At 38.5% G+C, this 23,822-nt stretch overlaps 1 protein-coding gene across 2 annotated transcripts in view; it reads left to right on the forward strand.

The window, feature by feature from the left end:
- Positions 1-23,822, forward strand: part of grapa (GRB2 related adaptor protein a) — a 116,497-nt gene that overhangs the window by 70,978 nt on the left and 21,697 nt on the right. For both annotated transcript variants that reach the window (XM_062050482.1, XM_062050481.1), the window contains one exon: positions 2,912-3,080. In XM_062050482.1, coding sequence (XP_061906466.1) covers positions 2,912-3,080 — 169 coding nt within the window. The remainder of the gene's footprint in view (positions 1-2,911; positions 3,081-23,822) is intronic.

Here is a 23,822-nt window from a genome sequence, read left to right on the forward strand (position 1 = left end):
ATTATATATATATATATATATATATATATATATATATATATATATATATATATTATATATATATATATATATATATATATATATATATATATATATATATATATATATATATATATATATATATATATATATATATATATATATATACACACATATTTTTTCTGTATTTGAAAATTACTTGCAGAGGAAAGTGCGTTACAGAAAATTACAAGAAGACCAAACTAAAAACAGAATAATCAAAAAATAAAATAAACATTATAAAAATTACTATAATTCAAATTAAATTCATGGAGTGTAGATAAAAAACTTTCAGTTGTCATATTGACAAAAGTGTTTTCAGCCTGGATTAGATCACTGACAACGTTGAGGACTGTTCCACATTTTAGCAGCACAAAACTGATTCGCAGCCTCACCATGTTTGACATGAAGATTGTTTTGTCACTGGCGAGGAAAATGTTGCTGCAAATTCATTTTTCTTCTTCTATTTTTTGCATTGATTTAGAATCGGGATGAACAGGAACCACAATCAAACACATTTCTGTGCACGCCTACTATCATGTATGAAGATTATTATTACCTTGTGATTCACACTGTTGGCGAGGAAAGTGTTGTTACATCTAAGCCCCTCCCCCAACAGCAGTTCTCCCCACCTGCTCAGTGGTGGTTGCTCAGTAACTTAGCAACTTCTCTTTAGAAAGTGAACATCTTATATAACGCCGTGGAACATACACAGGAAGTCCACACAACACTCCATGTTGGCAGAGTAGGTGATGTTTACCTTCCATGATGACGGGAACCTTGCAGCACATTTGGGGGGGGGAAGTGTGACACTCCCTCAGAGATGAGGAAAATATATTATGTGATCAGCACGAGCACACGTTGACGTGTGAGGTTTGAACCCGGTGAACCCTCACAGGTCTGGGGGGACCTTCAAGTTTGTTTCAAGCTGACTTCCTTCTCTACTCAGACGTGAAACTTTACTGAAGCAGCAGAAGTGACTCCCTGATGACAGGATGACACAACACCTAATTCCACTCCTCACCCTGGTTAACCTCCCTCCATTACCCACTCCCACACCTTCATACACCACATATTGTTCATCCAACATCATTCTCACATGGATGTGCACTATATACACACACATATATGTGTATATATATATATATATATATATATATATATATATATATATATATATACATATATATATATATATATATATATATATATATATATATATATATATATATATATATATATATATATATATATATATATATATATATATATATATATATATATATATATATATATATACAACCAAAAAGAGCAGCTGGAACGGATGTGGAAGGTCAATGCGAGCGTGGTCCCCGTGGTAGTGGGGGCACTCAGAGCAGTAACCCCCAAACTGGGAGAGTTGCTCCAACAGATCCCAGGAACAACATGTGTATATATATATTAGGGAGTGTAAAAAAAAAGATCTTGAGATTACTCGCAACTTTTATTTGTAACAATTATTAATCTATTAAAAAAAAAAATCAGTTTGTCCTGTCCAGCCACTCAGACAAACCAGTTTTTTTTAAGTTATATAGAAATGGATCAGAGTTGTTTATCTATTTTATGGAGGAATGTAGTTAATCATAGAACTAGCACCCGATGTTAGATTTTGAATCGAGAATCGATTCTGAATCGAATTGTTACCCCCACGAATCATATTAATCGTGTGGTGGCCAAAGATTCACAGCCCTAATGTATATGTATATATATATATATATATATATATATATATATATATATATATATATATATATATATATATATATATATATATATATATATATATATATATATATATATATATATATATATATATATATATATATATATATATATATTGGTATAATATATATATATATATATTGGTCACAAAAAACATTCATGAAGTTTGGTTCTTTTATGAATTTATTATGGGTCTACTGAAAATGTGACCAAATCTGCTGGGTCAAAAGTATACATACAGCAATGTTAATATTTGCTTACATGTCCCTTGGCAAGTTTCTCTGCAAAAGGGCGCTTTTGGTAGCCATCCACAAGCTTCTGCTTGAATTTTTGACCACTCCACAAAATTGGTGCAGTTCAGCTAAATGTGTTGGTTTTCTGACATGAACTTGTTTCTTCAGCATTGTCCACACGTTTAAGTCAACCATTCTAAAACCTTAATTGTAGCCTGATTTAGCCATTTCTTTACCATTTTTGACGTGTGTTTGAGGTCATTGTCCTGTTGGAACACCCAACTGCGCCCAAGACCCAACCTCCGGGCTGATGATTTTAGGTTGTCCTGAAGAATTTGGAGGTAATCCTCCTTTTTCACTGTCCCATGTACTCTCTGTAAAGCACCAGTTCCATTGGCGGCAAAACAGGCCCAGAGCATAATACTACCACCACCATGCTTGACGGTAGGTGTGGTGTTCCTGGGATTAAAGGCCTCACATTTTCTTCTCCAAACATATTGCTGGGTATTGTGGCCAAACAGCTCAATTTTTGTTTCATCTGACCACAGAACTTTCCTCCAGAAGGTCTTATCTTTGTCCATATGATGTGTAAATCGTTTTTTTCTCATTTTCAAAAATATATTTAAAACAAATTATACTAATAATTCGTACAACACTTTCCCTGCCAACATTGTGAATCACAAAATATTATTAATGTTAATACAGTACATTATATTAGGGCTGCACAAACAATGGATTCACATCAGAATCGCAATTCTTATTCATCCCGATTCTAAATCAATTCACAATTTAACAATAGCTCCGTCCGTAATTGAATATGAACAAAAAAACGTTATTGTCTTTTCAGAGATGATGGAATTTGACCCTTTTGTGTATTTCCTTGTCTTTCCTGCTGGTAGTTATGGCGACCACGTCCAGCACTTCAAGGTGCTGCAGGACCGCTGCAGTCAGTTCTACGTGTGGGACGAGCTCTTCTCCTCCCTCAACCAGCTGGTGGACTTCTACCATAGCAACAGCATCGCTAAGGAGAGGACCGTCTTTCTGCGAGACCCAGAACACTTTGCCAGAGTGAGCACGTGACACCCCCTTGTTTTGTTTACATATCATGACTTCATCAACATCCCTGACACATTTGCTGATGTTGTGCTGCTTCCACTGTCTTTTGAAACTGGAGTAAAAAGTCATCATATTTCTCACTTTTGATCAACATTCATTGAACAAATTGTTCACTTTTAGCGGTCCCTCCAGGATTTCATAATCCTCGGCCTTGCAACTTTGCACAATCCCCGCAGTATATCCCGCCCATTTTGGGAAAACAAGATTGTCCCAGCAGCACTCAAACGCCACGCCAAGTGGTTAACGGGTGTTCAAAGTGCAGCTTGTTTTTTATTCACTTTATACACTTCCTAAAGACAAAATAAAAACATTACGAATTAGAACATTACATGGAAGAACTAGAATATGCGATTTTGGGGAAAATTGCGTGCGAATGCAGAAATGCTAACAATTGGAATGTGTCAACTACCAAGTCATATGGCTATGAAGCATACGCATGTAGAAATTTGCTAAAAAAAAAAGTTAGCCTGCTAACAGTTAGAATGCGTCAACCATCAAGTCATATTTGAAGCATACACCATCCATCCATCCATTTTTCTACCGCTTGTCCCTTTCGGGGTCGCTGGAGCCTATCTCAGCTGCATTCGGGCGGTAGGCGGGGTACACCCTGGACAAAATGTATAATTAGCTACAAAAAAAGTTAGCATGCTAACAGTTAGAATGTGTCAACTACCAAGTCATATGGCTATAAAGCATACACATGTAAAGTTTGCTAAAAAAAAAAAATTAGCATGCTAACAGTTAGAATGCATGAACTACCAAGTCATATGACTATGAAGCATACACATGTAAAATTTGTGCAAAAAATAAGTTATCATGCTAACAGTTAGAATGTGTCAACTACCAAGGCACATGGCTATGAAGCATATGCATGTAAAATTTGCTAAAAAAAAAAGTTAGCATGCTAACAGTTAGCATGTGGTTTTAATCGAGAATCGATGCTACATGCTAATAAATAACTGTATAAGGATGATAATGCTACATGCTAATAGCTAAGTATGTGAGGAAGAGAATGCTACATGCTAATAGCTAAGTTAGTGATTTTGAAAGTGCGTATTTATTTTGGGGGAAAAAAAACTCCTGCGAAATCAAGCATCTCAAAAAACTTTGCAGCAACTTTTTGAAAAAGTTACCACAAAATGAAACATTTCAGTGTTGAAGAATGAAAGAAAAGAAGTGAGTGACATCCTGGAGGGACTGTGGTGTGTTGATGATTCTCACCAGCGGCTTTCTGACAACTGATTTGACACATTTTAGCAACAATAACAACAAAATAAAACTCCATTCTCATATCATTCATGTGTCCATTCATTCAACATGTTCACTATTCTTTTGTTCATATCATTCATGTGTCCATGCATTCAAAATGTTTACTATTCTTTTGTTCATATCATTCATGTGTCCATTCATTCAACATGTTTGCTATTCTTTTATTCATATCATTCATGTGTCCATTCATTTAACATGTTTACTCCTCTTTTATTCATATCATTCATGCGTCCATTCATTCAACATGTGTACTATTCTTTTATTCATATCATTCATATGTCCAGTCATTCAACATCTTTACTATTCCTTTGTTCATATCATTCATGTGTCCATTCATTCAACATGTTTACTATTATTTTGTTCATATCATTCATGTGTCCATTCATTCAACATGTTTACTATTCTTTTATTCATATCATTCATATGTCCATTCATTCAACATCTTTACTATTCTTTTGTTCATATCATGCATGTGCCCATTCATTCAACATGTTTACTATTCTTTTGTTCATATCATTCATATGTCCATTCATTCAACATCTTTACTATTCTTTTGTTCATATCATTCATGTGTCCATTCATTCAACATCTTTACTATTCTTTTGTTCATATCATTCATGTGTCCATTCATTCAACATGTTTACTATTCTTTTGTTCATATCATTCATGTGTCCATTCATTCAACATGTTTACTATTCTTTTATTCATATCATTCATGTGTCCATTCATTCAACATGTTTACTATTCTTTTATTCGTATCATTCATGTGTCCATTCATTCAACATGTTTACTATTCTTTTGTTCATATCATTCATGTGTCCATTCATTCAACATGTTTACTATTCTTTTATTCATATCATTCATGTGTGCATTCTTTCAACATGTTTACTATTCTTTTATTCATATCATTCATGTGTCCATTCATTCAACATGTTTACTCTTCTTTTATTCCTCTTCCATCGGTCTGATGACCCAACACATGACTATTATGTCTTGTATTGACCTTTATCACTTTTACTCCATTACTTTTATACTGAAGTAACTTGTTGGATTACTTGTATTGTCAGAGTAGTTTTAATGTCTATTCCACTTCAGACTAGAGAAAACATGTTGCGCTACGTTGTCGATGTTTTAGCTAGCATATGCTAACATTAGCCCTGTTCTAACGTCATAATTGTCTTTTTTTTTACATCCAATTATGCTGGCAATTTTATTAAATATTCATTTATGAGCAAAATGTGTGTTTAAAATTTTAGTTTGTTAAAATTCAGTGTATACAAAAATTCAGTGCAGAAATATTGTTGCTTCAAAACTCACTTCTGGTAAATTACCACGGTGTTTTACAACAACACGTTTTTTTGCACTGATTTTTTTTACACTGAATTTTGACCAAATGTATTTTTGAACACCAATTCAATGATAATAAAATGATCTGCATAATTTGATGTAAAAAATGTTTTTGAAATTCAGCTTACGAAATTGAAACGCAAAATATTTAGTTTTTTAAATTTAGCGTCCAAAAACAAAGACACAATACAGTCATACTCACGGTAAATGAAGACAGAAGCAATCGATCCAGGCACAGAACCAGCCAATGAGGTGTAAAGTTTTCAGTCATGTGACACGAGTTTTGAAGTAACACATTTTTCTGCACTGAATTTTTTACACTGAATTTTAACACGCCGATTTTTTTACACGCTGTTTTTTTACACTGAATTTTTACACGCTGATTTTTTTTCACTGAATCATTTTACCCTGATATTTTTGCACTGAATTTTTACATGCTGATTTTTTTTTACACATAATCTTTTTACACTGATATTTTTGCACTAAATTTTTAGACACTGATTTTTTTACACTCCATGTTTTTACACTGAATTTGTAGACACTGATTTTTTTTACACGCTGATTTTTTTACACCGAATTTCTACAAACTGATTTTTTTACACTGAATCTGTTTACCCTGATATTTTTGCACTGAATTTTTAGACACTGATTTTTTTACACTCCATGTTTTTACACTGAAATTTTAGACACTCATTTTTTTACACTGAAATTTTACACGCTGATTTTGATCACACCGAATCTTTTTACACTGATATTTTTGCACTGAATTTTTAGACGCTGATTTTTTTACACTCCATGTTTTTACACAGACTTTTTAGACACTGATTTTATTCTACACTGAATCTTTTTACACGCTGATTTTTTTTACACTGAATCTTTTTACACTAAATCATTTTACACACTGATTTTTTTTTGTTACACTGAATCTTTCTACACTAAAGTTTTACACACTGATATTTTTTTACACTGAATCTTTTTACCCTGATATTTCTACAGTGGATTTTTAGACACTGATTTTTTTACACCGAATGTCCTACACAAAAAATGTTTACAGTGAATTTTAGCAAAGTGCCTTTTTAAACAGACATTTAGCTCACAAATAATTATTCAATGAAATCGTCAGCGTAATTTGATGGAAAAAACACCAGTTCATGAAATTCAAACACAAAAAAATTTAGTAACATAAATTCAGTGTCAAAAAAGAATGAAGACACAAGACACTCACTTCCGGTAAATTAAGACTGAAGCAATCGATCCTGTGTCAGAACCAGCCAATGAGGTGTCAAGTTTTCAGTCATGTGACATGGGTCTTGAGTTTCATAGCAACATATTTTGCTGCACTGAATTTTTTTTGCACTACATTTTTACATTGATTTTTTTCCCACTCATTGTTTTTACACTGAATTTTCAGACAGAATATTTTACACTGAATTTTCAGAAACTGCATTATTTCAAACTGAATGTTTTTACACTGAATTTCTCACACTGAATATTTGTACACTGAATTTTTCACACTGAATGTTTTTACACTGAATTTTTCAAACTTAATGTTTTTACACTGAATTTTTTTACACTATTATTTTTAAACACTGAATTGTTTTACCCTCAAATTTTCACACTGACTTTTTAGACACTGGATTTTTCCTACTGAATGTTTTTACACTGAATTTTTCAAACTTAATGTTTTTACACTGAATTTTTTTACACTGAATTTGTTATACTGAATTTTTCAGACTGAATGCTTAGACACTGAATATTTTACACAGAATGTTTTTACATTGAATGTTCAGACACTGATTTTTTTACACTATAATTTTAAGCACTGAATTTTTCACACTGAATATTTTACACTGAATGTTTGACACTGACTTTTTAGACATATATTTTTTTAACACTGAATTTTTTTACACCCATTTTTTCACACTGACTTTTTAGACACTGGATTTTTCATACTGGATGCTTTTACAGAACTTTCAGAAACATAATTTTTTTACACTGAATTTTTTACACTGAATTCTAAAACACATTTTAATCATAATTTTGTATTCAATGCAATTGTAAGCATTATTTGATGTAAAAAAAAAAAAAAAAAAATCAGTTCACAAAAATTCAGTGTCAAAATTTCAGTGTCAAAATGTTTCTTTTTTTAAAGACACAAATGTACCTCTATATCTATATCTCTGTCACACGAGTCTTAGTACTCAAAAGTAAGAGTACTCTTACTTGAGTACAAGTTTAGTCTAGTCTATCCAGGTGCCTTTACCAGGTGAGACATGTGAGTCGATGATGTCACCCACACCATACTACGGTCTTCCGCGGTGCGTCACACGTGTGGGAGTGGCCAGGAAGCAAAACATCCGTTCACCAGGAAGTCCTTCCATCTGACAAACGTGACGGCGCGCTTGTTGCTCAATATCGAGTTCATTCAATCGGTAATCACGCCGAGAAAACTCAAGATGATGTTTGTGTATTACGGGCTTAGTAGAAAGAGAATGTCCCCTTATAAAGTGTCAAATTGAAATGAGTATATTTATAATAATAACATCATTTTCACACGCTTTGTCACCTTGGAGTCACGTGACGGTGGTGACTTCTGCAATACTGCTCTGAAATATTACAATAATACAGTATAGCGCCAATTTTAGCTAGCTGGCAACTAGCGCACTAATCGCTAGCTGACAACTAGTACATTAATCGGCAGCTGACAACTTGCACATTAATTGCTGACTGGCAAAGGGCACGCCAATCGCTAGCTGACAACTCATGCACTCATAGCTAGCTGACAAAAGGCACGCTAATTGCTATCCGACAACTAATGCACTAATTGCTAGCTGATAACAGGCAAGCCAATCGTTACCTGGCAACTGGCAGGCTAATTGCTATCTGACAACTAATGTGCCCATTGCTAGCTGACAACTACCACGCTAAATGTTAGCTGCCTACTAGCGCACTAATCGCTAGTTGGCAAATGGCACGCAAATCGCTAGCGAACAACTAATGCACTAATCGCTAGCTGACAACTAGCAAGCCAAACTCTAGCTTGCAACAGGCACGCTAATTGCTAGCTGGCAAATAGCTTCTTAATCATTAGCTGGCGACTGGTGCGCTAGTCACTAGTTGACAACTAGCACACTAATTGTTAGCTGGCAATTAGCGCGCTAATCAATAATTGGAAAACGGCACGCTAATCGCTGGCTGACAACTAACACACTAATCACGAGCTGACAACTAACACACTAATGACAATTACCATACTAAACGCTACATGGCAACTGCCGCACTAATTGCTATCTGAGAACTAGCACACTAATCGCTATCTGGGAATAGGCACGCTAATAGCTAGCTGGCAACAAGCTCTTTAATCATTAGCTGGCAACTGGTGCGCTAATCACAAGTTGACAACTAGCAAGCCAATTTTTAGCTTGCAACAGGCCCGCTAATTGCTATCTGACAACTAGCATCCTAATTGTTACCTGGCAACTAATGCACTAATCGCTAGCTGGCAACAGGCATGCAAATTACTAGCTGGCAACGAGCTTCTTAATCATGAGCTGGCAACTGGTGCGTTAATCACAAGTTGACAACTAGCAAACGCATTGTTAGCTGGCAATTAGCGCACTAATCACTGGCTGTAAAATGGCACGCTAATCGCTAGCTGACAACAAATGCACTAATCGCTAGCTGACAACAAATGCACTAATCACTAGCTGACAACAAACACACTAATCGCTAGCTTCCAACTAGCACACTAAATTTCTGCGTTAATTGCTATCTGACAACAGGTATCCTAACTGTTTAGTGGCAACTAGCGCACTAATCACTAGTTGACAACTAACGCACTAATCACTAGCTGGCAACTGTCGCGCTAATTGCTAGCTGGCAACTAGCTCCTTAATCATTAGCTGGCAACTGGTGCGCTAATCACTAGTTCACAACTAGCACACTAATTGTTAGCTGGCAATTAGCGCTAATCACTAACTGGCAACCGGAACGCTAATCACTAGCTGACAACTAACACACTAATCACTAGCTGACAACTAACACACTAATCGCTAGCTGACAATTACCATACTAAACGCTACATGGCAACTGCCGCGCTATTGGCTATCTGACAACTACCACACTAATCGCTAGCTGGGAATAGGCACGCTAATAGCTAACTGGCAACAAGCTCTTTAATCATTAGCTGGCAACTGGTGCGCTAATCACAAGTTGACAACTAGCAAACTAATTTTTAGCTGGCAATTAGCGCTCTGATCACTGGCTCTAAAATGGCACGCTAATCGCTAACGGACAACAAATGCACTAATCGTTAACTGACAACAAACACACTAATCGCTAGCTTCCAACTAGCACACTAAACGCCAGCTGGCAATTTCCACGCTAATTGCTATCTGACAACAGGTATCCTAACTGTTTAGTGGCAACTAGCGCACTAATCACTAGCTGGCAAATGGTGCACTAATCACTAGCTGACAACTAACACACTAATCACTAGCTGGCAATTACCATACTAAACGCTACATGACAACTGCCGCGCTATTGGCTATCTGACAACTACCACACTAATCGCTAGCTGGGAATAGGCACGCTAATAGCTAGCTGGCAACAAGCTATTTAATCATTAGCTGGCAACTGGTGCGCTAATCACAAGTTGACAACTAGCAAACTAATTTTTAGCTGGCAATTAGCGCTCTGATCACTGGCTGTAAAATGGCACGCTAATCGCTAACTGACAACAAATGCACTAATCGCTAACTGACAACAAACACACTAATCGCTAGCTTCCAACTAGCACACTAAACGCCAGCTGGCAATTTCCACGCTAATTGCTATCTGACAACAGGTATCCTAACTGTTTAGTGGCAACTAGCGCACTAATCACTAGCTGGCAAATGGTGCACTAATCACTAGCTGACAACTAACACACTAATCACTGGCTGGCAACTGCCACGCTAATCGCTATCGGACAACTAGCATCCTAATTGTTAGCTGGCAGTGAGAGTGCTAATCGCTGTGAATGCTAACATGAATACAATAATGTCATTATTCATGTTTTTCCAGTGAGTTTGGCAGCCATGACACTGTTATTAAAAAAATACACTACAGTGTATTGGATCCATGGTAATGTGTATTTAAATACATTTTTTTACATTTGTGGGACAACTGCAGGGAATATAATTTATAAATAACTCAAAAAATTCACGATTCCCTGCAGTATCTCTGCAGACCCCCTGGGGGCCACAGATCCCCTGTTGAAGTCCTCTGATGTGGAGTGTTGGAATCTTTGTTGCAAAACTGAGAGGTAGAGTAGCCAAAACTGTACTCAAGTAAAAGTACAGTTACTTTACCAGTACTACAGTAATACCACTCATGTAAAAGTCAAATACACTCAAGTACTGAGTAACTTACGAGTAACTTGGAAATTGAATGCAACAAAGTAAAGTACTACTTTGTTTATTATTATAATTGTCAATGAAAGAATAATGGGGGATACATTTCCTATGCAGCTGTTTGTGAATACATGAACCCAATGTCCACTTCTGATACAAGAAATGGTAACACAATATAGCAAGTAAAGGGCATACAAGTAAATGTGTGTAGCAACATTGTTGTATCACATGACACATCACAAGACTCACAGCATCTTTTGTTGCGTGACAATATTGAAATATTCATGCAAAATATTATTTCCTGGCGGGGTACTTTCTTACTTGATGAACACGCACATGGAGAGTGCCTCTCTTTTGGGCGACCATGTGACATTCACTGCCTCACACGCACATCCTTCACACCTTCACGCCCTTCAATAATTCATGTGTACTTTCACACGTCATGAAGTGTAGCAATACTAGCAAAGTGTGGACAATATACATATATATATATATATATATATATATATATATATATATATATATATATATATATATATATATATATATATATATATATATATATATATATATATACATACATATACTGGACTATAAAACAGAAGCTATATACATATATATGTATGTGTATATACATACATGTATATACATGTATGTATATACACATATATACATACATGTATATACACATACATAAATAAATATGTATACACATACATATGGAGTCTATATATATATATATATACAGGACTATAAAACTAAAGCTATATACATATATATGTATACATATATACATACATTTATATAAATATGTATTCACATGTATATATTGGACCAGAAAACAAAAGCTATGTACATATATATATATACATACATGTTAATGGTAAATGGGTTATACTTGTATAGCGCTTTTCTACCTTCAAGGTACTCCAAAGCGCTTTGACAGTATTTCCACATTCACCCATTCACACACACATTCACACACTGATGGCGGGAGCTGCCATGCAAGGCCCTAACCACGACCCATCAGGAGCAAGGGTGAAGTGTCTTGCTCATGGACACAACGGACGTGACGAGGTTGGTAGAAGCTGGGGATTGAACCAGGAACCCTCAGGTTGCTGGCACGGCCACTCTCCCAACTGCGCCACGCCATGTATGTGTATATATATATATATATATATATATATATATATATATATATATATATATATATATATATATATATATATATATATATATATATAAGTATATATATAGTGGCCTAGTGGTTAGAATGTCCGCCCTGAGATCGGTAGGTTGGAGTTCAAATCCCAGCCGAGTCATACCAAAGACTATAAAAATGGGACCCATTACCTCCCTGCTTGGCACTCAGCATCAAGGGTTGGAATTGGGGGTTAAATCACCAAAATGACTCCCGGGCGCGGCGCCGCTGCTGCCCACTGCTCCCCAAGGGGATGGGTCAAATGCAGAGGACAAATTTCACCACACCTAGTGTGTGTGTGACAACCATTGGTACTTTAACTTTAACTTTAACTTTAATACGGCGTCAAGTGAGCACTGTTGGATCGTTCTGTTACGGAGTCAAGTTTAGAACAGTGCACAAAGGGATGCTCGTGCGTTCGCGGCACGAGGGGTGTCCTGGCTGGTCCGCCAATGTTACTTAAAGGGGTGGTTTGCAACTTGCATAGTTACACTTTTCAAAACCAAGAAATATAACAAGCTAGCTTATAGACTTAGACTTCCTTTTTATTGTCATTCAAATTTGGAACTTTACAGTACAGATAAGAACGAAATTCCGTTGCATTAGCTCATGGCAGTGCAGGATAAAAAAGCAATAAGGTGCAGATATAAATAAATAGATTACTGTACAGATAAATAAATTGCACTTTTGCATATGCATCCACGTTTATGGATGTATGTTATATTGTCTTTATATTCCAGCGAGTTAATCCATTTTTGGGGGGAATTGAGGGGATTAATATGATGCGTTCAAGAGTCTTACGGCCTGAGGGAAGAAGCTGTTACAGAACCTGGAGGTTCTGCTACGGAGGCTGCGGAACCTCTTTCTGGAGTCCAGCAGTGAAAACAGTCCTTGGTGGGGTTGGGAGGAGTCTCTGCAGATTTTCTGAGCTCTGGTCAGGCAGCGGCTTTTTGCGATCTCCTGGATAGGAGGAAGAGGAGTCCTGATGATCTTTTCCGCCGTCCTCACCACTCTCTGCAGAGACTTCCAGTCTGAGGCACTTCAGGTTCCAGTCCAGACAGAGATGCAATTGGTCAGTAGGCTCTCTATAGTGCCTCTGTAGAATGTGCTGAGAATGGGGGGAGGGAGCTGTACTTTTTTCATCCGATGCAAAAAGTGCATGCACTGCTGAGCTCTTTTTAGAAGAGCTCTGGTGTGTAGGGACCAGGTCATACTGTCAGTTATCTGCACCCCCAGGAACTTGGTGCTGCTTACCATCTCCACTGCTGTGCCGTTGCTGAAGAGTGGAGTGTGGCTGGACTGGTGCTTCCTGAAGTCGACAAAGATCTCCTTGGTCTTGTCGACGTTCAGGACCAGGTTGTTGGTTCTGCACCAGTCAACCAGATGTTTCCCTGTAGTCCATGTCGTTGTTGTCACGGATGAGGCCCACTACTGTCGTGTCGTCCGCATACTTCACAATGTGGTTAGTAGTGGACCTGGCGCAGCAGTCATGGGTCATCAACGTGAACAGCAGCGGACTCAGGACGCAGCCCTGGGGGGAGCCGGTGCTCAGGGAGATGGCACTGGAGGTGTTGTCGCCCACTCTCACAGACTTGGGGTCTGTCTGTGAGGAAGTCAAGCAGCCAGTTGCATAGGGGGGTACTGAACCATTGGTGGCTTAACAGGGAAAAAATAAAACAGTATATATATATATATATATTTTTTTAAATGTATTTATTTTTTAATTTTTTTAGTATTTATACTTGTGTATATACACATACATATATACAGTATATATATAGTTTTGTTTTTTTAGTGTGTATATATGTGTGTGTATATGTATACAAACATTAATATATACATATATATATATATTTTTTTTTATTGTAATTTGAAAATGTATATTTTTTTATTTGTAATTTTAAAATTATTTTATTTTATGGGCAGCACGGTGGAAGAGGGGTTAGTGCATCTGCCTCACAATGAGTAGTCGTGAGTTCAATCCCGGCCTCGGGATCTTTCTGTGTGGAGTTTGCATGTTCTCCCCGTGACTGCGTGGGTTCCCTCCGGGTACTCCGGCTTCCTCCCACCTCCAAAGACATGCACCTGGGGATAGGCTGATTGGCAACACTAAATGGTCCCTAGTGTGTGAATGTGAGTGTGAATGTTGTCTGTCTATCTGTGTTGGCCCTGTGATGAGGTGGCGACTTGTCCAGGGTGTACCCCGCCTTCCGCCCGATTGTAGCTGAGATAGGCTCCAGCGCCCCCCGCGACCCCGAAGGGAATAAGCGGTAGAAAATGGATGGATGGATTATCTTTTTGAATAATAAATAAATACATAGTTTATATGGGGCGGAGTGGCGAAGTTGGTAGAGTGGCTGTGCCAGCAATCGGAAGGTTGCTGGTTACTGGGGTTCAATCCCCACCTTCTACCATCTTAGTCACGTCCGTTGTGTCCTTGGGCAAGACACTTCACCCTTGCTCCTGATGGCTGCTGGTTAGCGCCTTGCATGGCAGCTCCCACCATCAGTGTGTGAATGTGTGTGTGAATGGGTGAATGTGGAAATACTGTCAAAGCGCTTTGAGTACCTTGAAGTTAGAAAAGCGCTATACAAGTATAACCCATTTATCATTTATTTATATTATTCACCATTACTAATTATATTATATACCACTTGTTCGGCAGTCCGAGAAATGGGTTGGGGCGGTATAGCTCGGTTGGTAGACTGGCCGCACCAGCAACTTGAGGGTTCCAGTTTCGATCCCCGCTTCTGCCAACCGAGTCCCTGGTGCTGTGTCCTTGGGCAAGGCAGTTTACCCACCTGCTCCCAGTGCCACCCACACTGGTTTAAAAATGTAGCTTAGATGTTGGGTTTCACAATGTAAAGCGCTTTGAGTCACTAGAGAAAAGCGCTATATAAATATAATTCACTTCACTTCACAGTTGCTCACAGTTGTCCATACTTGCCAACCTATATATAAATAATCCGTTCATGAATGAGTATATTCGTTCGGCCACAGTGTTCAATGGAGAAGACTGATCTAGAAAATGTGCAGGCAGCATCTCCCTTCCCCTTCCAGCTGTCCTGGATGAACTGCAATTATTTTTTCCAATCATTTTGGAACTTGCAAGCGTACTTCTTCTTCTTACTCGTCGTCGCCACGTCTCTTCTTCGTTCTTCTGCTTCGTCTCGGTTATGTTTTTGGACATTGCTGTAGTTTTGAAGCAATGCATGATGGGAATCCGGATGTTGTGTGTCAGTGTATTAACGTGCCGGCTGGAATAAACACACGCTGAGAAATAGCTCCGTGCCTGCCTACTTTATGGGTTATAGATAAACCTATGGATAACGGAGACATATAGAATAGTCTCCTTTTCAGGTGAGAGAGGACGCTAAAGGCACGCCCCCAATATTGTTGTCCGGGTGGAAATCGGGAGAAATTCGGGAGAATGGTTGCCCCGGGAGATTTTCGGGAGGGGCACTGAAATTCAGGAGTCTCCCAGGAAAATCGTGAGGGTTGGCAAGTATGCCGATGTCTGGTACACACAAGAGAGCGCCTGCACGTACACAAAAACAGTCCAAGAAGCAACTAACAATTTCCATCCATGTTGTTGTTATGATAGAAGATACACTCAATGACAGCTAACGTTAGCTAGCAACACACAAATACGGACGTATTCACGCCATTAAGTGCTAAAAACCATAAGACGGCGGATTATAACGCTTAAGATCAGAAAGTTGGCGCCCCCTCGGCATCAGCGTGAAGTTTGCACACAGCCCCTATACGCGCATGTCTGAAGGGTGCTAACTTTCTGATGTGTTTTCAGCTTTTCAGGCTTTCAGGCTAATAGTGATTTAGCGAGGTTTAGCTACTAACATTAGTCATAACAGCATGACTGCACATTTTTAGTTGCTTTCCGTTGACTGTTTTTTTGAGTATGTGCATGCACTCCCGGCGTGTACGTGTGATTGACAGGTCTGAACGCCAGACTTTTTCCTCCAAGCTAAATTGTTAAATGTGTAACCATGAGAAAGTTGCAAACATCCCCTTGAAGTAGCTAGTCCTTCTATTGTTATCAACTACATACATTACGTTAAAAAGCTTTGGTTTTAAGGTCCTATTCCCACATATCATTGTTGACTTGAACTGTAATTGACTTCACAAAGAGTTTACAAGCTTTTACATAAGAACCAGTTTGGCAAGTCCTAATGAAGGAACGTTTCTGTGTTGTCTCACACTCGTGTGAATATTCACTCGCTCACTTTGTTGTGCATCTTTAGCCCCTTAATGTGCCCGCTTTTTTAGTCGTCAATAGTTATATTTGTCTAAGTCAAGTACATAAATAAATAGACAAGTGTGTATAGTGCACATGAAATTCACATTTTAAATAGCAGAAGTCGCAGAAGGAAGTATTAGTAAGGACGCATTATCAACATTTTCCATAAATCCGCATTTTCTGCCACTTTTTGAAAAATAATTGACCTTTTTACTTCAAAGGACTCACACTCAGACAAGGAAGACATGTATGCCTGGGGGTGGGATTTGTTAAATATACTGCTTTTAAATCAGGCACCTGAGTAGGCAGCTAACTGTTCTTCCGTAGCTAGTGGGGGTCCGAGAGACAGCTCAGAGTGAACCTTAATGACTCCGTTTTTGCTTTGGCACCATCTTTTAAGTATGCTAACTGTTCAGATGTTAGCATGCTAACGTTTTATGGAAGCATTTTGGCAATTTATTTAGATGTTTGAACCTTGAAAGCATGGATTTTGTGACTGGGCACTACTTTGCAAGTACGTTAACTGTTTGTTCCCATGTTAAAATGCTAACTGTTTATTCCCATGTTAGAATGCTATCTGTTTGTTTCCATGTTAGAATGCTAACTGTTTGTTTCCATGTTAGAATGCTAACTGTTTGTTCCCATGTTAGAATGCTAACTGTTTGTTCCCATGTTAGAATGCTAACTGTTTGTTTCCATGTTAGAATCCTAACTGTTTGTTTCCATGTTAGAATGCTAACTGTTTGTTTCCATGTTAGAATGCTAACTGTTTGTTTCCATGTTAGAATGACAACTGTTTGTTTCCATGTTAGAATGACAACTGTTTATCCCAATGTTAGAATGCTAACTGTTTGTTTCCATGTTAGAAGGCTAACTGTTTGTTTCCATGTTAGAATGCTAACTGTTTGTTCCCATGTTAGAATGCTAACTGAATGCCAACTGTTTGTTACCATGTTAGAATGCTAACTGGTATCCCCTTGTTACAATGTTAACTATTTCTTCCCATGTTAGAATGCTAACTGTTTGTTCCCATGTTAGAATGACAACTGTTTATCCCAATGTTAGAATGCTAACTGTGTGTTCCCATATTATAATGCTAACTGAATGCCAACTGTTTGTTCCCATGTTAGAATGACAACTGTTTATCCCTATGTTAGAATACTAACTGTTTGTTCCAATGTTAGAATGCTAACTGTTTGTTTCCATGTTAGAATCATAACTGTTTATTCCCATGTTAAAATGATAACGGTTTGTTCCCATGTTATAATGCTAACTGAATGCCAACTGTTTGTTCCCATGTTAGAATGCTAACTGGTATCCCCTTTTTACAATGTTAACTATTTCTTCCCATGTTAAAATGCTAACTGTTTGTTCCCATGTTTGAATTCTAACCGCTTATCACCATGTTAGATTGCTAACACTTTGTTCCCATGTTAGAATGCTAACTGTGTATCTCCATGTTAGAATGCTAACTGGTTGTTTCAATGTTAGAATGCTAACTGGTTGTTCCCATGTTAGAATGCTAACTGAATGTCAACTTTTTGTGCCCATGTTACAATGCTGTGTATCCCTATGTTAGAATGCTAACTGTTATCCCCTTGTTAAAATGCTAACTGTTTGTTCCCATGTTAGAATGCTAACTGTTTGTTCCCATATTAGAATGCTAACCGTTTGTTCCCATGTTAGACTGCTAGCTGTTTTATACCCATGTTAGAATGCTAACTGGTATCCCCTTGTTAAATGCTAACTGTTTTTTCCCATGTTAGAATGCTAACTGTTATCCCCTTGTTTAGGCTGACCATATTCTGAAATCCCAAAAAGAGGACACATATATGCGTGCCAAGGCGGGCAGCACGCCAAGGCCGGGACTAGGTGAAAATTTGCCAATGATATTCGAACTTGCTTCATAAGTAATATATTTATTTATATAAAGCATTTTTTCTCCTATGTTGACAGTAGTGTTGGCGCTAGGAATTTTCAAAATGGGGTCCCAGGGACCCCATCAAATCATACAAATGGGGTCCCACAGTAAATTTTTGGGGTACCACTTTTTTGTAAGCGTTTTGAAAACAAATGACAAATGTATGCACTATCCTGTTATATCTCACATTCTATGTTGTGTTTTGGAAAAAGGTTGTCATAAACGAGCTCTCGCCCTGCACAGCTGTTTTGTGCTTTGTAGTGTCGATATGGGCTTGTAGATCTTTATTTGCCACAGATATACACATTCCTGCTTTGCACACAGTGCATTCTGCTTCCCATGTGTCACGGCCAGGACCAAAACACAAATACTTTTTCCGCAAATCATCCGTGAAGTTGCATTTACTTTTCGGCATTTCTTGTTTTCATGTCTGTCTCCACTCACTAGCTCTCTCGCTTGGTGTCTCTACCCCTCCCTCACCAATGTTTCTGCGTGCGCACCTTCACAGCTTGTTTTGTTTAACCCCTTCTTAATTTAACCCTAGAGCAGACCTGGGCATTCTGCGGCCCGCGGGCCGCATCCGGCCCTTTGTACGTCCCTGTCCGGACCGCGTGAGGCCAATTATAAATTACAAAATACATTTTAAAAAGTATCTATTTCGAGTGTGCAATACAACGGTGCTGCTTTTGTTTTGAAAAGCGTTATTTGTATTACTTCCGTGTGGACGTATGCTCGTGCGCGCAGCGGCAATCACAAATACAAAATAAATTAAAAAAAACATCTTTGTCGTGCGTGCAATACAACTGTGCTGCTTTTATTTTGAAAAGTGTTATATGTGCGTATGTCCTGTGAGGGAAGGCGCACAGCGACAGGCCCGGTTATCCCCGAGACGCTAAAAAGAGAAAAGTTGATGACGAATGCCGTGTTTTAAAAAAGACATGGACTGCCAAGTAAAGGTAAAGCCGTGTGCTTAATTTGTGGTACACACGTTGCTGTGTTTAAAGAATATAGTGTAACGACCTGCTGAAGTAGATGTTGTCTTCTTGAGTTGCGTAAATGAGAAGTGAGGAGACGTGCGTGTGGAAGGAACGAGATATGTTGAGCTGTGTTAGTATAGCTTGCTCAATAAAAGTTTAACAATTGCGTCAGACTTGGTGTGCACTTCTTCTGGACGCTACAATTGATGTCAGAAGTAAAACTTTGCGCACTGTTTGTGTGCTACGTCATCGGGAGGTACGTGCCACGTGAGGAGCTCGCTGCAAAGAGAGAGAGAGAGAGAGAGACAGAGAGAGACTGAGAGAAAGAGAGAGAGAGAGAGAGCGTTTACAGGTGCAGCCACGCTGCTTGCCACGGGGGGAATTCCGCCCTCAAGGAAGACTCCCAGGTTTGATGGCAAGGCGAACTGGGAGGCATTTCATCCCACTTGTGACATCAATTGTAGCGTCCAGAAGAAGTGCACACCAAGTCTGATGCTCTTTTTAAACTTTTATTGAGCATGCTAGACTAACACAGCTCAACTTATCTCGTTCTTTCCAAAAGGAAAACCAATCCTCACTCCTCATTTCCGCAACAGCAACGCTTCCTCCTTCTTCGCCAATCACCTTACAGGCGTGCTACGTTCACAACAAAGAGGATGCAGGATGAAGTGACAGAAATTGAAATTTTTGTATTGTAATATACATCAGGAAGTGTTGTGTAAGAAAGTGTTAAAAATAAAACCATCAAAAGCCATCTGCTTTTGTGTAAAGATAAGTTAGGTTAAATGAAAATATTATTATTATCTATCTTACGGTATATCAAAAATAATTTGTGCAAAATTTAATTGAAATATTGTCGGTGCGGCCCTCCAGCAGTGCTCGGGTTGCTCATGCGGCCCCCGGTAAAAATTAATTGCCCACCCCTGCCCTAGAGTCTAGGGTCGGCAACCTTTATCACTCAAAGAGCCATTTTGACGAGTTTCACAAATGAAAGAAAACAATGGGAGCCTCAAAACTCTTTTGAAATTTAAAATGAAATAACACTGTATACAAAGTTTTTTATTGCTTTGTGCTATGTTTAAACCAGGGGTCTCAGACACGCGTCCCGGCCCGCACTTTAATATGACAGTTTGTTAGTGCGGCCCGCGAGATTTACATGAACGCCGTTCAACAGCGTCATAGTTGTCAATCCTCCCACTTTTCCCGGGAGACACCCGAAATTTGGGCGTGATGGCACTGCATTTAGCGCCCTCTACAGCCTGCTTAAACAGCTTACCTGCTCAGCCACATGTTGAATGCATTTTCTGCTTGCACTCGAATGTGACAGCAAAGCTTAGTTGCTCAGCAGCCACACAGCTTACACTGACGGTGGCCGTAAATAACAACTTTAACACTGTTACGTTACAAATATGTGCCACACTGTGAACCCACACCAAAAAAGAATGACAAATACATTTCTGGAGAACCTCCGCACCATAACACAACACAACAAATACCCAGAATCCCAAGCAGCCCTAACTCTCCCAGTCTACACAAGTGTACACGCCCCGCTAGCACCAAACCCCCCCCACACATCACCCCACCCACCCTCCCTCCGTGCGTCGGTTGAGGTTAGAGAGTTAGGGCTGCATGGGATTCTGGGTATGTGTTGTGTTGTGTTTATGTTGTGTTATGGTTCTCCAGAAATGTATTTGTCATTCTTTTTTGGTGTGGGTTCACAGTGTGGCGCATATTTGTAACGTAACAGTGTTAAAGTTGTTATATACGACCACCGTCAGTGTAAGCTGTGTGGCTGTTGAACAAGAATGCCTTGCTAGCCTGTCTCCCACGTGTGCAAGTGAAAGCTTCATACAACATGAGGCCGGGGTGGCACGCTGTTTGTGCGAGTAATAGAGGATAATATATGCAGTGCCATCACGGCACGCCCTTGCCCTTAATTTAGTTGTTAGGGGTTGCCGATCCCTGCCCAAGACGTACATTGAAAATACATGCAATCCTAACTCAAAATGCCGGACATTTGAGGCATTTAAAAAACCCCGCCCGGACACCCCGGACACACCCGCAAAAGAGGACATGTCCGGGGAAAAGAGGACGTATGGTCAGCCTACCTTGTTACAATGCTAACTGTTTGTTCCCATATTAGAATGCTAACTGTTTGTTCCCATGTTAGACTGCTAGCTGTTTAATACCCATGTTAGAATGCTAACTGGTATCCCCTTGTTACAATGTAAACTATTTCTTCCCATGTTGAAATGCTAACTGTTTGTTCCCATGTTAGAATGCTAACTGTTTATTACTAGGTTAGAATGCTAACTGTTTATTCCCATGTTAAAATTCTAACCGCTTATCACCATGTTAGATTGCTAACACTTTGTTCCCATGATAGAATGCTAACTGTGTATCTCCATTTTAGAATGCTAACTGAATGCCAACTGTTTGTTACCATGTTAGAATGCTAGCTGTTTAATACCCATGTTAGAATGCTAACTGGTATCCCCTTGTTACAATGTAAACTATTTCTTCCCATGTTGAAATGCTAACTGTTTGTTCCCATGTTAGAATGCTAACTGTTTATTACTAGGTTAGAATGCTAACTGTTTATTCCCATGTTAAAATTCTAACCGCTTATCACCATGTTAGATTGCTAACACTTTGTTCCCATGTTACAATGCTAACTGGTTGTTCCTATGTTAGAATGCTAACTGTTTGTTTCCATGTTAGAATGCTTACTGTTTGTTCCCATATTAGAATGCTAACTGGTTGTTCCCATGTTAGAATGCTAACTGTTTGTTTCCATGTTAGAATGCTTACTGTTTGTTCCCATGTTAGAATGCTAACTGGTTGTTCCCATGTTAGAATGCTAACTGTTTGTTTCCATGTTAGAATGCTTACTGTTTGTTCCCATATTAGAATGCTAACTGTTTGTTCCCATGTTAGAATGCAAATATTAGCGTGCTAATGTTTATGCTAACATTTCAGCTAAAAATCATGGATAGAGTTAACCGGCAGTATAGCACATAAGCACACACAGTGACGTGCCAGCGAGATGGCCATCTGGGTGGGGGCAACATTTCCATGAATGCGTGTAAAATAAAAATGCATCATAACCTGCTCCTTTCACTACCATTTTCCATGTGGTTTACTTTATTGTCCATGTCAAAACATGTGCTATTAATAGAAAATATTTGCTTTTAAAAAACTAACTGGCCTATGCTAATTTCTTATCTGAAGGGGGCGTGTCTTACTCAGCAGTAGTGACTGCACTTTGTTACTTTTGCCTTCCACTCACTGCTTGCCTAACTCAAGAAGCTTTTTAGCTCCTCAACATGTCCGTTTGGCTTCAGCTTTTAAAACATTCACACACACAACTTCTCCACAAGTTGTCACATTGTTGTCATTAAAGTGACGGAACGTGCTTCAGTGGCTGTATCTGTCCTTGTCCACACACAGGATGTTGTAGGGTTACATGCTTATTGAATTGTTGTTCATTATTCCCTCATAGTAGTAGTAGTGATGGACACCATTAACATTTAAACCGATACGGTACCAATTCCTGGTACCAATTTTCTGTACTTTTGTTAATAAATATTACCGTAAATTCCGGACTATATGCCGCTACTTTTTTCATAGATTTTGAATCCTGCGGTTTATAAAATGGAGCGGCTAATTTATGGGATTTTTTTCGCTAATGCCCCTAATGGTTTGTGTTCAATAGTTTGCATTAAACCCAAGCAGAGGACTGAAATTGTGTGTTATTGTTGGTTCTAATGCGGCATCTTTTGGACGAGTTTACTCACTGCAGGTATTGCGAGTTAAAAATGTACTTCCTGTTTTGATACCGTAAACTGGAAATAAGCGCTCCAAGTGTCTTTGCTCAAATGTATCACTCCAAGCAACGTTTGTAAGTTTTTACAATATAACTACAACTGTTTATACTTATTAAACCGATGTCTGTCAGAGAGTTTTCATGCAATGTTATAGTGCTATTGGGATGATACTCAAAACCGGTTTTCCCGGTTGTTTGATAAGAAAAGAACCGAGTCCTCAGACTCTAATCCCTTTTTGAGAACCGGTACCCGTTATCGAGACCACTATAGTAAAGGAAAAGAGTTGATTCTTTATTCGAATCCCGTCCCGACCAGAAATGCTCCGTGGGACATCACAAGAATTGACGTCACGTAGCTCAGTCATTAGGCGCAGATAGCGAAAGCAGGAAAACAATGGACGGGAAAAAGCGCTCCAAGGTGTAATAAAGTTCAAAACAAAAGCTATCATCCATCGAATAACTTTACTGAGAGATTTGAGCAGGGTAAAACACATGACGAACA

This window comes from Entelurus aequoreus, linkage group LG06, assembly GCF_033978785.1.
Source record: "Entelurus aequoreus isolate RoL-2023_Sb linkage group LG06, RoL_Eaeq_v1.1, whole genome shotgun sequence".
NCBI classification, from domain to species: Eukaryota; Metazoa; Chordata; class Actinopteri; order Syngnathiformes; family Syngnathidae; genus Entelurus; species Entelurus aequoreus.